This window comes from Malurus melanocephalus, unplaced genomic scaffold, assembly GCF_030028575.1.
Source record: "Malurus melanocephalus ecotype Western Australia unplaced genomic scaffold, MMel_1.1 scaffold_555, whole genome shotgun sequence".
Classification (NCBI taxonomy): Eukaryota; Metazoa; Chordata; class Aves; order Passeriformes; family Maluridae; genus Malurus; species Malurus melanocephalus.
The window spans coordinates 51,183-65,244 of NW_026623787.1; the positions used below are offsets into that span (position 1 = coordinate 51,183).

The window sequence follows — 14,062 nt, forward strand, 5'->3', positions numbered from 1 at the left end:
AGTTGTAAGGGTTTGTCTATTACTATTTGCATTAAATTGTCAAAATGGGATGGCACTTAAAAGATTTGGAGCCAAAACCCTTACTATACAGGTTAAAGTGACTGTTGTTGGTCCAGTCTTCCAATCTCTGCACTGTGTTTTTATGCTATATTTTTGAGGTCATGGGGGAAAAAAAAATTGTTTTTGTTTACATGGCATAGTCCCTTGTGGTTTTTCTTCAAAAATTATTTTAAYTATTCTTTAGGGGAAAACAAGCTCACCCAAGCTCAAAGTTTTGTACACTACCTTTAGAAATGGAAGAATTTTGGTTGAGAATGAGGCTGCAGTCCATGTAGAATTTATTTCACTGACTTTATTTTGAATAATATACTTAACTGGAGATAGCATGTATTTTGTGTGTAACTAAAGTTGTGGAAGTTATTGAAATGGTTGCAGTAAAGCATTTACTCCTTTCCAGTCTAGATTAAAAGCTCTAAATAAATAACTTTTGTAAACTACAGTACTAGTAGTTAGGAATCTACAGTTCAACTTGGAAGTGGGTAATGATAACATAATGTCAGGAGCTTCTGCAAAAGTGTATAAAAGTCACATAAATTGTTCAGGATTAAAAGGTATAAACTGCCTTTCTAATGATTGCTGAAAAGAGCCATTCGTAGAAGTTAACCACTCTAAACGCCATTCCTCTTAATTTTTAAAAAAACGGATGCCTAATTCATGGTTTAATTTTGTGTGTTTAGGTAGGAGAGGAAGAGGAAATGGGATGGGGAGGCAGGAATGATGTATTTTGACACTAGAAAGTTGGAGATTTAGGAGCTGAGATGTGAGTTGTTGYTCACTGCATCTTAATAATTGTCTTGTACAATTGTGTTGGGTAGTAAATTTAGCTTTACAAGACTAATACTGGCCTGTTTTCCACGGCATTCGAATCCATAAATATATCCCTAAATAAGTATGCTTACTTGAATTTTCATTTGAGAGTGTAAAAATAAAACTTTGATAAATTGAGTTTGAATTAAGGGCACTTTTGGTTTGTTTCTCTTATCCCCTGTCTCTAGACAAAGATTTGCTCGCTCAGGGCAAGGAAGCTCTAATATAAGGTGGCCTCATTATCTCCACTTGTTGCCATGTTGTCCTTGTCTCCTTTTTTTCCGTGCTCTACAGGCAATGAGAATATGTCTAGACTTGGGCTAGCAGACTTTGACAGCAGAAAAGGGGCTGTCAGATTTTGGATAGCCAGACTTGTGGGCATCATCAGGTAACTCACTGGTTTTGTTAAACTATTAATTTTGAACCAAGAGAGATCAATCTCCCTGACTGTAAGTCAAACGAGGTACCACTGACTGTCTGTTATACTAATATATGGAGCCACTGGATATAAAGATATGTCTGGTTTTGTGTTTGATTTTTTTTTTGCAGGGGCTGATAATAGTGTATTTATATATTTATTACTAAGGCACATCCGTATCACTTTGTTGCTTTTTCATCTCCTGAAATCTTCCTTTTACAGTCATTGAGTCAATGTAGAGAACAAATACATAGGTGTGACAAAACATGTCATCCCTCATCTGGATCCAAATTGGCTTGAATGGCCAAAGAAAGTGTTCTTACTCATTTATATGGGCTTAGAACACAGTCAGGACTCTGAAAAGAACTGGTAGAAGAAATCYCTTGGTTTTGTATCCCTTCCTTAAGTGTTTAAGGAGCATTGCTGATGTGATACTGTACAGGAAGTGTATTCTGTGAAGTAGCAAACCTGATACTTCACAGTTCTGAAGCCTCTTGACAGCACACAAAGTTTTATGGTCGCAGTTCTGCACTCTGAAAAATGATACCTAACTGATTATTCATGTATAACTATTTGAGTATTTGATCAGATATCTTCTAAGCGAGCCCTTTTGTTTATTTATATATAGTTAATGTGTTAAAATGCTTATTGMGTAGCTTGTGCTATGAATACTAATTTTAGAATATTCAGCTGCAGTCCTAARATGTTCTCATCAGATCCAGATCAAGGGTGTGCCTGTGTGTGTATCTGATTTTCAGGCATCCAGGATCAGTGATTACTGGTTTATTTATTTATTTTCATTTCTCCYAGACCACTTTTAATAGTGGAACAGTATGTTCTGTGCTGCTGGTTCTCCTTGGGGGGATTACAGACACATCCATGAAGCGTAACGGCTTAAGCTCAGTCAGGGAAGAATGACGGTCTGTGAAGTTGAACTATACAGATATCTAGGGCATCCCTTTCTCTTGGAGCTGATCTATTCTGTGAGCACAAATGGCAGTTGTGTTCCTGCTGTGGTTTGTGCCGGCAATGCAGACGGAATTGACCCAGAATATGCTCTGGCATAAATCAGTTCCCAGTTAAGGGGATCTCCTTTTTTCAAAGCTGTGTTACTCCTTTCATGACCGCTCTGTTATGGCTCTACATGAGAGACATTATGGTTCACTTGCTTGGGGAAAGAAGGAATGTAACTACTTGTCATCTAATGCTAAATTAATTTGTTATTCTTTCTTATATATATATTTTAAGCCTGTTGCTTCAGGCATGAATTTTGCCCTAAACGTCCAAGATATTTTCAGACAAAGGTTTGTGGAGAGGGATGAAGCCAAAGAAGTTCAAGCAAGCTCGAAGCTCTATCTGCAATAAATAATGAAGATAATAAGATAATATATAATAAGATAATAATGAAGATAATAAAGATAATAATAACAACAACAACAGCAGCAAAAATTGTGAAACGATTCAGGAGTTCAGTCAAACATGAGATATAGTTTGTTCCATTAATCTTACAGCTTTAAGAAAAGTAATCAGAACACTATACCATTGCAGTTGTTTTTCGTAAGTGTTCTGCTCGCTAATTTAGAAATGCACTTAGCATCATTAAAATTTGAGTGGAACAAAGAGAATCTAGTATTTGAAATCAGTTTGTTAGTATACAGATCATTACTGGACAACTTTTCTAGCTTTTTAACAATTCTTTTGTTTTACATTAGACAAAACAATCATAATGCACTATAAGAGCTCTTCAATATACAGTAGTTGTTGCCTAATTTACCATTTGTTATAGGTCAAATAATGATTACAAGGCAACTTTAAATTTAACCTATAACGTTTAATATCCTTATAAAAATAAAGTAACAAAACCCCCACAGCACTCATACTTAATTAAAACCCTGAAAGACAGACAAGAAAAACCAGTGTAACTGGATAGTCTTTTTTAACCTTGCTAAATTCTTGGTTTTACCAGCAGTTTCACAGTCTAATAATACTTTAGATAGAAAATGTAGTTTTACAAGGGTTTTGAATTTGTTGTCTGTTAAATTAATTAAACCATTTTTATCTTTACTGTATGAAACAGGAAAAGCTGAACTTAGAGCTCAGTCTAAACTGTGATACTTTGGTAGGAGAAATTATACTTGTTTTCACACTTCTGATGCATTTTTCCATGGTCCTTAGTGTTGCTTTTGCCTTCTTTATTCAAAAACTGACTTCTCTATTAATGCTGGTGCACACTGTATCCTGAGTGAGGGGATACCATAAAGTTGTGTAATGATGCAACATTATTTCTGTATTTTGTCCTACGCTGTTAGTTATCTGACCTAATTATTTGTTTGATGATTTTTTGTGTGTTGTTTGTTTGCTTGTTTGGCTGCAGCTGCAGTTCTGTGCTGTCATGACCACTAAAAAGTAGCTGCTAAGTGAGCTTTCTCAGCTGACATCTAATTTAGGACCTTGGAAGGTGGGGAAGTGTGGTCACATCTTTTCTCCTAGCTGTGGTACCCTTTGGATATCATAGCTTGCAGTGTTTGTTGCTGTAGTTTTGGGCATACTGAAGATTTCTGTAATAAATGTCATCTGCAGATCCATTGCCTCAGTTTTGATGATGTTCAGGGCTATAACAGTCACAAAACGTCTCCTCTGGTCCTTGTGTYTTCAAGGGGAGCAAATGTAAAGGGAAACCTGCATACAGAGTTTAAAGCAGAGTGGTGGCAGGCAAGAATAAGAAAAAGATTTTGATGCTAATTGAGCTAACAGTGGAGGAGACTGCGTTGTAAAAATTATGGAGACTGAATCTCTTAACCTACAGTGGTGGCTTGCACAAGGTTACTTCATTATGTGGAATACCACCTTAACATTTCTTGTGGAAATGAAGGTCTCTGTTCTGAAATAAGCAAGGTGAGTTGATGAAGATCAATCCATCAGTGCCTGGAGGTATTTAGGCAACATGTAGATGTGACACTTAGGGACATTGTTTAGTGGTGGACTTGGCACTGTTAGGTTTACACTGGGTTTCAATCAACCTRAAGGTCTTTTCCACCTGAAATGATGCTATGAATATGAAAACTAAGCATAGGCCTTCCATGATGTATGAGGTGATCAATAAGACAAAATTATTTTTTCTCTGTACTAACATTGAGTTAGGGCAGCAGTATCTTGAACTAGCAATTCAGAACATAGATGTTGGTGTAGCAGATAAGTAGGATAACTTTCCTGACTATAACATGAATCTTGGAAAGTATTCATTTTGTTTAGGAAAGATGCAAAATAAAACATGAGGAATAACATTTTATTTSCCTAATAACTGAAGCATAAAAAATTGTTACAGAGTTCAGATTTTTAAAAAATCACTAGAGGATTATTAAGGGAAATTTCAGCTGAATCTGCTGCACATGTCCAGCCTGATCAGAGTTGTCACCAATGAGCACACTTGAACATCTAATGCAAACTGAGTGTCTTGACCTCCATAAAAAGAGTTTAACCAAGACAGTTTCGAAGCATTGGGAGCTGGTCATTTCACCCCAAGGAGACACTTTACAACTGTGGAAGTTGACCAGAAGCTGAATTCTACCCTCTTACGAGGATGGGGAATTGGTGGAGATTTTTCATGGGTGACAAATCCAGGTGCTTCTGAGTGTAGTAAGAGATATGCAAGATAAATTTATGTGCTAAACAAGAGCCTAGTAACAGTATTTTAATATTGAGGGGAAAAAAAGTCTTGATTGTAGAAGATAAGTTTGGATCATTCATGCAAAGACTTTGCTTTAAATTTAAATCATTATGGTTTTATGGTCAGATAAAAATAGATAAAAAATGCAAGTTTTCTCTTTATTAAATGACAGATTTGATTACCCTAAGGGTAGTAGTTAATAGAGTTACAGACTGAGGAACACAGTCTGCAGTACATATGGGAAATGGCATTTCCTCTGAGTTAACCATTTTGGTAGGAGTTTGTRTAAGGGAAAAATTGGGGTTTTGGCCTAGGAAGACTGGTATATCTCATGCTTCAGTACTTTGACAAAATTTCGATTAATTATAGAGAGTAAGACTAAGAAGATGACAAAGAATTCTAAGATAGGTAAAGAACGGTTTGAAAGACAGTGTCAGTGGATGGTTTTGAAAGAAAATACATAAAAAACAAGTGAGGATCCTGAATATTCATTTTGTGCTACCATTAAGTATTTTGAAACAGAATCCAAATATGTTCTGATAAACAAATGAGGGAGATCAGCCACTGAATTCACTAAGGAGCAGAATAATAAAACTGGAAGGATATTTAGTTGTAGAAAATGCAAGGTCATGAATGAGAAATATTGAAGCAGGAGGCTGTTAATTGGAAAGGACTGTCAGTCACAATCTAAGGGATTTTTTGGTTTAAACTGCTGTGGAGACTTTTGATGGCATAYTTTAACCTAGAAATACGCAAGAGAAATACAAAGTGTTGGTGTTCAGAGCAGATTGACTTTCAAAGGTCTATGTGTGTGGTTTTAAAAAGATTGTGGGATTTGGACTGTTCAGTGCATATTTCTACAGCAGTTTATGCATGTAGCGGGCAGTGTTTCTTACTGGCTGCTATGCTGTGTACTCATGCAAATGATAACACGTGTACAAGTACGGAGAAGGTGTTTGTGATAGAACTGTCAGTGTGCTGATTAAAAAGACATTGTTTTCCTTTTGTTYACACATTGAAAATAATATTACAAGACCTGTAAGTTCCTGTGTTAGTGTCCCTGTATCCAGGCTTTGTCATCCTTGAGGAGACACAGTTTGAAGCAGCAACCATTGCCAGCAGCAATTAATAGAAGAAAGTAAGCTGAGCCTTCCCCACTTATTAGGATTTTAGGGTCTTTTGCTCCATGTGCTGCAGGCCAGCTTCAAACTCTTCTAATTTAAATTTACTCTAAATCCAGCACAGTCTCAATTCGGGTCAGGACATGGAGCTGCAGCAGCTTAGTGACACAGATAGATGATCTCCTACTGTCAGTGGATAAAGGGCAGTCATTAATTTTCATTCTCCTGGCCTTTTCCWCAGTGTTTGATGCATCTGGCCAGAAGTTGACGCTTTCTTGCCAGGAGGAGTGGCGGGGTCCAAAGCAAAGCACTCATGTGACTTGGCCTTGTCTTAGATGATCAATCTATAGAGTGGCAACACACTTGTGGTTTTGAAGCGTTGCGAATCATAAAAGGAAATTAAGAAACTGAAAATCATATCTGCAACAGGATTTCGTTGTTGCCTCTGCGTCAGCGMGCATATTAGTGATGCTAATTGCTATTCGGATTTGGGTAATGCTTATTTGTGTGGGAGGGCAGCACTTTCACAAGACTGAATTCTAGGCTGCGTAATGAACTCCCGTGGGAATGGAGAGCTGCTGTGTATTTTGTGCTTAGAGTTGATGATGGAATTTCTTATATTATACATTCTTTAATGTGATAATACAGACACGGGCATATTTAAAAAGGAAAATTCTTAAAAAGGAGCAACGGCAGCACTGTATTGAAGTAAATAATCTTTTTTTGATATAGCCTGTCTAAAGAAATACTGCAGGGCAAAGAAAGCTCCTGGAGGAGCTGAATTTTTAAGCTTCCTTTGAAACAATATTTCTAATTCGTTTGCTGCTTGTAGAGTTTTTTTCAGAAAATTAGTTGTGTGTTGCACTCCAACTCAGAAGATAGGATCTTAAAGTTTGAGGAAGCTGTGCTGTATTTTTGTGTCATACTTAAGGTTTTAAAACTACTATAAAGCACAAAATTAACATATGCAACATTGCTGAGATGGTTGCTGTGATTTTGCCTGAGAGAAAGAAGTTAAACATAGATAAAGCATATCACAAAATTGAAGTCAGAGGTAAAGCTTCTGCGAACTTCTAGGCAATCAGTTTTGTGGTAAATATGTTTTGGCAAGCACTACACCATGTGTAGTGAGTTACTGTGTTTGGGCGAGTATTTTCAAATCCAGTTTTGTGAATCCTAATAATTTGGAAAAGAGAGCAGAGACGACATGTTCTAATGGGTACAGTATTGGATCTGTAGCTTGGGAAATGCAGTTYGGTTCTTGTTCCTCAATCTCAATGACCATAGGTTAAGGGACACCAAGTAATTTATCATAATTTATTTTGCATAAAGTAAGATTTTCCTGAAAGGTACTTCCAAATTTAATTATGAAAAATGCTAAACATCCACATAAAGGAGAAACATCAGTTTTTAACTCAGGATTTTCTGTGTGGCTTCAGAACTGTGTAAAAACCAAAAACCTACCACCACCACCAAAACCAACTCAGCTGAATGTGGCAGTCTAATAAAATCATTCTTTTAGCTTGTATTTGGGGTCCAACTGATGTGGACTGSATTATACAGGATATATGTGGAGGCAATGAGCCTTTGATACAGTTGYCTTTATTTGGGTATGCTAAAAATTGATTTCTGAAGAGAAAACTTTATTTGATGATTGACATTTTTTAAAATTTGAAAATTAAAGTTAGAAATACTCTGTTAGGTGATTTGGAGATCTGTGTGTCTAATGCCAAGAGCTGTCACTCTGCTAATAAAATTTTCATCGTATTTCCTGAATTATTGTGTTAATACTAATGTCCAATTAGAATTAATAATAGGGCTTGCCTCAGGATCAGAAATGAATGAAAAGTAGCTTCTAATGAAACTTCAGATTTTACCATTTCCATGACTAGATATTTTATCTGCTTGTGAGATTAATCTGTGTGGACACTGTGACCCTTTATTCTTGAACTCATATGTCAGAACTTCTGTTTCAGTGGAAACTGACTGGGGTTTGAAACTAGTGGTTGTACTGACCATTTTGAGCGATGATGTTTATAGCTCATGATTCTCTACTCCATGTGAAGTTTTCAAAGGTGAACAAGCAGTTCTGTTACTGCTCTTATTGCTGCTCTGCCTTTGTTCTTTTATTCCCTTGCCTAGTTTTACATTCAGATTGAGCCATCTGATGCAGGACCATGTCATCGTGTGTACTTGCCCAGAATCTGAAACAATGGGGCCTGGTTACTAATTGGAGCTTTTGGGTGCTCACACAATAGAAGTAATTAGTAATAAATGTACAGCTGTAATAGCAAGTGGTGTTCACAGTGGGCAGTGCAATGCATGACAGCTAAGCTCCTGTGTTCTGTCTAGTGAGTGTATTTGAAAAATCATCTCTCTTCTCTCTTTGCCTTTGTGGTGTTGCCCAGAGGCGTGTTCTCTATTCTGGTGTGCTTATCTGCTAATACCCTAATTAACTTCTTAAAATATAAATTGCCAGGGTACATCGAAATAATATTCAGAAATGTACTACAGATAAGCAGTCTACAAGATTACTTCATGAATGCTTGTAGTGTCATCTGGAGAAAACTTTAGGCTCGATATAAAGCATATTGAACTTAAGCTTTTTGAGCGAAACAAGCAAAAAAACAAAAAACCTCAACCCACTAACCAGCCCAAATCCCTCACTGATTGATAAATTCAGTTTCACCAAAGTCTCAGCATGGTCACCTATGTCTTTTGCTTCTTGCAAATTTTCAATTATTAGCTGCTTATAGAACACTTCTCTTTGTCAGTCTATCCTTCACCAAATTTCTCCTGTCTTATGTTGGTAGTAATTAGAATTTTGACAAATTCTGTTGTTTGGACCACATTCTAAGTTTTATTTCAATAGCTTATTAAATTGGGAGGGTGGAGGAGTTTTCAGCCTTTCAGCTAAAAAAACTTCAAACAAAACACTTTAAAAATGAGACATATCTGGATCAGTTTAATGTCTTTCTTAAGCAGAGAACTTGTTCAGATTCTAAGTTAGACAGGTATATTATCATAAGACCCAGACAAATGGGTCTACATGAAAATAATTTACTGTCCTGAGACCAAATTATTGTCTGCCTTCAAAATCAGCACATACTGTTTCTCAGTACCTCTCAGAAGTAAAATACAGAGTCATAGAAATCATAGGATCATAGAATTTTTTTGGATTGGAAGGGACCATAAATATCATCTAGTTATGAAGGAAGATGGCATGCAGATAGGTGTGCTCAACAAAAACTGTGTTTCCAAACAAAAGTCTCCATGGGCTTAAAGAGGTCTCTTATGGGGACTGATGAATTGAAGAATTGTAGCCTGGCAGTGTTTGTCCAGGGAATATTTAARGTGTGGCCTGGTTTAACTCCTATGGCAACTAAGCCCACACTGCCACTGCCACTTCTTCTGCCTTTAGTGAGATGGGGGAGAGAATCAGAAGGGTAAAAGTGAGAAAGCTCATAGGTTGAGATTAATACAAGGAAAAACAATCAATGAGGAATTGATTTAGTATTTCCTATTGTCAGGCAGGTATTTGTCCATTTCCAGGAAAGCTGGGATATTTCATTCACAACAGTGACTTGGGAAGAAAAACACCATAACTCCAAATGTCCCCTCCTTCATCCTTCTCTCATTTTTTATTGCTGACAACAGCATCATATGGTCTGGGATATATCATCCTTTGGTCAGTTTACAGGTTTAAATGTAAAAAAAAAAATCCTTAAAAATTTTTTTTTACAACGTCTCTCCCAGTTGCTTGTTTGTAACATTTGTTTGTAACACTTAATATATAATAGAYATTTAGAGGATATACCTGTAACTATAATATCTTAACATTGCCTTTGCAGGTATATGATGCTGATTGATGGCAAGAATGAGGTTTATATGATCGACAGAGACAATTCCATTTTTCATGTATCTAACCTGGAATTTCCATTTCGTAAAGATCTTCGCACACATCTATCAAACACTCTTCTAGATGGGGTAAGGAGCATACTGTTTAATTATTGTGACTATTTCAATGCTGTTTGCTTTTGTTCATAAACAAGGCAAAATTTTTAGGGCTGGATTGGCRAATCATAAGATTCCAGAAGGAATAGAGATTCAGTCACTGGGTTAATGTTGGCATCGCATTTTATAAGAAATTGCTTACCTACAGAATAGCATTGATGACTGCGCTGGGGGGAGCTGTTTGTCTTTGAAATAAATCAAGGTATTGAGATGACATTCTCTGAATATGAGAGAAGGGTTGAAGAGAATCTAAAAAAGTTACTGCAGAACCTCATCTCTTGCTACAGCTTTATATTTTGAAACAGTCAGTAAACATTATCAATTTCACACAGCTCATGGAAATACTTCTAAAATTATCATCATCTTTTGATACACTTTTGTTATATGATACCTTTGTTTCTGTCACCTTTATTTACAGCTGATCTTAATTATTGAATGATTTAGAAGTGGCTTAGTTATATTTAGAAGTGGCTTAGTTAGTGTTAGAAGGCTAAAACAGTTCAAAGTTGCCATGCTCATTTAAATTCTGTACACTTGCTAATGAACTTTTGGAGCCAGTTGTAAAACAAGCTGTAAAACATCTATATTTGTTGTTTGGAAGTTGGCCTGGACTATCGGTGGTAAACTTTTTAGAGCAATAGCCACAAAAACAAATTACTTCTTTCTTGACGATCCTATTTCTCATGACTGAAAGAACTTCATTAACTCTTACACTAATAGATCAGTGCAGTTTCCTATTATATATCAGTAGCACTGGAGACTCTYTAAATTGGTGTAACTCCTGCCTGATGAAGTATTTTTATACCTGAGATATCTTCCATATGATCTTCTCAAGCCTAATGCACTTTTCAGATACAGAAGACCATATTGCCTTTATTAACTTCCTTTCCTTTCTCAGGCCCTTGTTGTCAGTATTCTTCTTCAAGTGTCATTTCTGTGAATGATGTGTCTTACTGAACACACATTTACATGTGAAGCATGTGTAAATTGAATCTTTGAGGGTAATTACTGCAAGGAAAATGTACTGTCTCAGGGACAGAGAAGCAGATAATGGAATATTTTCCACCACCTCTGCTTCACTGAAAAATTGAGAGCATAATGCAAGAAATGCCATGCTGTCAGCTCGAAAGTGGTTGCACAAGCTGTCGTGCCTGGTAGGAGCCTCTTCAGCCAGGCAGCTTCCTAATGATATACATAATTTTATTCTTAATAACATACATTAGSTTTCATACTTCTGAGATAAAAAGCCTGATACTGCTATTTTTCCCCTGTTACTTTTAAGGCTCTTGAGAAAGTAATGGCCAGTGCCCATATGGTTCAATCCTCGGTGTTCTTGAGGGAAATGGCTGCTCTTCTATTTATTTATTTAATTAATTATTCTTTTTATTTCAAAACGGATGTTTTAGTAAAGGAGACTGATGTACATGGAGGAAGACAGGGATATTGAGATACATGCATAACGTAGCTGTGGGGCATGGGAGAAGGTCTCTGATCTGGTCTGGTGTGCTATGTTCCCCAATTTATAGTTTAAGTCTCTTAGGARTAACTGAACTTCTCTCAGGTACCCATGAACTATAACTTTGCTTAATTTGTTGTTCTGTAAAAGTTTGACTGTTATAGTGTGTTTTGGTGTTTCACTTTGTTGGCATTAAATGAGTCTTACTGTGATTTTTTTTCTTCCTCCTACACTTTTTTTTTTAAATGAAGTGAAAAGAAAAATGACATTAAATGAACAAGTACTGATTGAATGAAGTATCCTGAGATAAAACCTTTCAATGGATAAATACTTTTCATAGTACAGATTTCTAAATTTATTTTAGTATGGTCAGTTAAATAAAAAGCTGTTGATGGAATACTTTTTTCAATTTGAATTCCTTTAACAAGTTTAAGGATAAGATTTGCCTATTATTTGAAGCACAGAACAGCTTAACTTTGTAATTGAATATTTTTAATATTGGTGCCAAATGACAATTTCCATGAATGATGCTTTACTCTAGATATATGCATGATTGATTTAATTTTATTTTTGAAATCCATGGGAAGAAGTTTGCTTTTTCCGTAGTAACATATTTTACTAATTAGTGTTTGAAGGGCTGTTGAAGTTAATTCTTTAATTACAGGCTGAAGTAGTTCATATTTACTGTCCTTGAAGTAGCTTTCTCTCTTTCAGTGAATGTAAGTATAGAATGAAGTRGCCCAATTGGCATGGCTTTACAGCATTCTTAAAAATATGAGAAAGAAGGAAAGGAAACAGAAATATCAGTGCCATGCAGCAAAACAGTTACTGGTTTTAAGAATACAAAAGGTYAGGTAATTCCCCCTAACAATATTTAGAATGACAGTATACATAAAACTTTCATAAAGGCAATTTCCATGCATTCAGGGAACTATTAACTTGCTTTAAGGCTTCTGATGTAAGCCTTTCATGTGGTTGTCTTTGAGAATTTCAGATGCATTTGTGGTTCACTTTAGGCTGAAATTACTTGCAAACAGTTCTTATGTGATCAGTTACATCTTGAGTGATGTCCTGCAACACTTTGTGCTCATCTCCAGCTCTTCAGTTGCAATTTGTCTCCTGTCATGGAAGAAAGTTTTCTGCAAAGCTCATTAAAGCGAATTTGAATTATACCTACAGGTGACTAGCATAATATGACTTATTCCTTTAGAAGCCAAGTGTTTTGCATCCATAGAACTGTCTGAAGGAATGCATAGAATTTTGTTCAAATGTTTTGGCTGTCATGGAGAAAAACTAAATAGCTGTTTTCAGGAGCTTTCTTGGCATTCTGCTTAGCTTTGAAACAGTTGAGTAGAAAATGAGAGGCATTCTTAGTCTTGAAATACATTTTACAATTTCAATATAGTTTTTTATTCTATACTACTTTAATATAAAATATTGTTCACACCTGAAGACTTAAGAGGGCCAGGAACTCTCTTAAGTGGAGGGTGAGCTAGAGATTTGTTTTTATATAATAGAAACCTTTCCTAWTTGTAAGCTGTCTCAGAAATTGTAGACGTTAAAACTTTTTGAGTTTGCAAAAGCTGGTGCAAAATAGATTTATGCAAAATTGATTTAAGAAAAAAGGYAAGAAACAAAAGCTATTTTCATTCCTGAAATACAACAGTGACTAGAATTGTGTTAAAGGTAAATGGATAAAGGATTAAGACAAGGCACAAGAGGAAAAGGAATAATGAACAGGTGTATTATTAGATCTGATTCTATACTCAATGTCAACAAAATATACATTCTGCTGGTAAAATTGGATCCCTTGCTCTGTGATTGAATTTTGTGTTATTTTAAGTCTAAGTTACTTGCTAGAAATGTGATTCAAGGAAAAATGTCCACAGCTCTCAGTCCAGCATTGTTCTTCTGGCACATGGTCGACAATAAGCTCTTAGCACTGTTGCAGGTCTAATATTCTGTACAACTGTGCTTTGCAACACCAGAAGATTAAGGAGAGTAACACCAGAACAGTGTTGCCAGATTACATTGCATTAATTGATCATTGGACCCTTGTTGCAGGCCCATGGATTAAGTGGATACCTAAATCAGTAGCTARTGGACTGCTAATATGCTAAAGATCWTACTGACTAGCAGAGATAATTTAAAACACACAATACTGGCTATAAATCTGCATGGAGTCTTTAGAAGTRACTGCATGGATGCAAGTGGGCCTTGTGGATACTGTCATGTTATTTTAAGAGGTCATGTGAGTGGATTTGGGTTTAAATTTTTAGCTATCTAAAAATTGGCTTAGAAAATGTAGTCTTATGGTATCAGGTTATTCCTCAGGTGAGAACGAGTGAGTTTAATTGTGATCATTTCTCAAATATTACGTTTTCCCTGCTTCTCTGAATTTGTCTCTGGGGTCTGTTCCCTGGGGTATTCTTCAGTTCTGATAATTTCAAGGAAGATTCTGAAATCAGACTGTAAAATAATGATRTGTTAGAGCATTTCTAATCTGAGCCATTCTTATG

General features: G+C 36.0%; 1 protein-coding gene across 1 annotated transcript in view; it reads left to right on the plus strand.

The window, feature by feature from the left end:
* The window catches only part of RNGTT (RNA guanylyltransferase and 5'-phosphatase), a 168,717-nt gene that overhangs the window by 31,149 nt on the left and 123,506 nt on the right, over positions 1–14,062 (plus strand). The window contains exon 9 of the mRNA XM_057382214.1: positions 9,925–10,060. Within this exon, the coding sequence (XP_057238197.1) occupies positions 9,925–10,060 (136 nt within the window). The remainder of the gene's footprint in view (positions 1–9,924; positions 10,061–14,062) is intronic.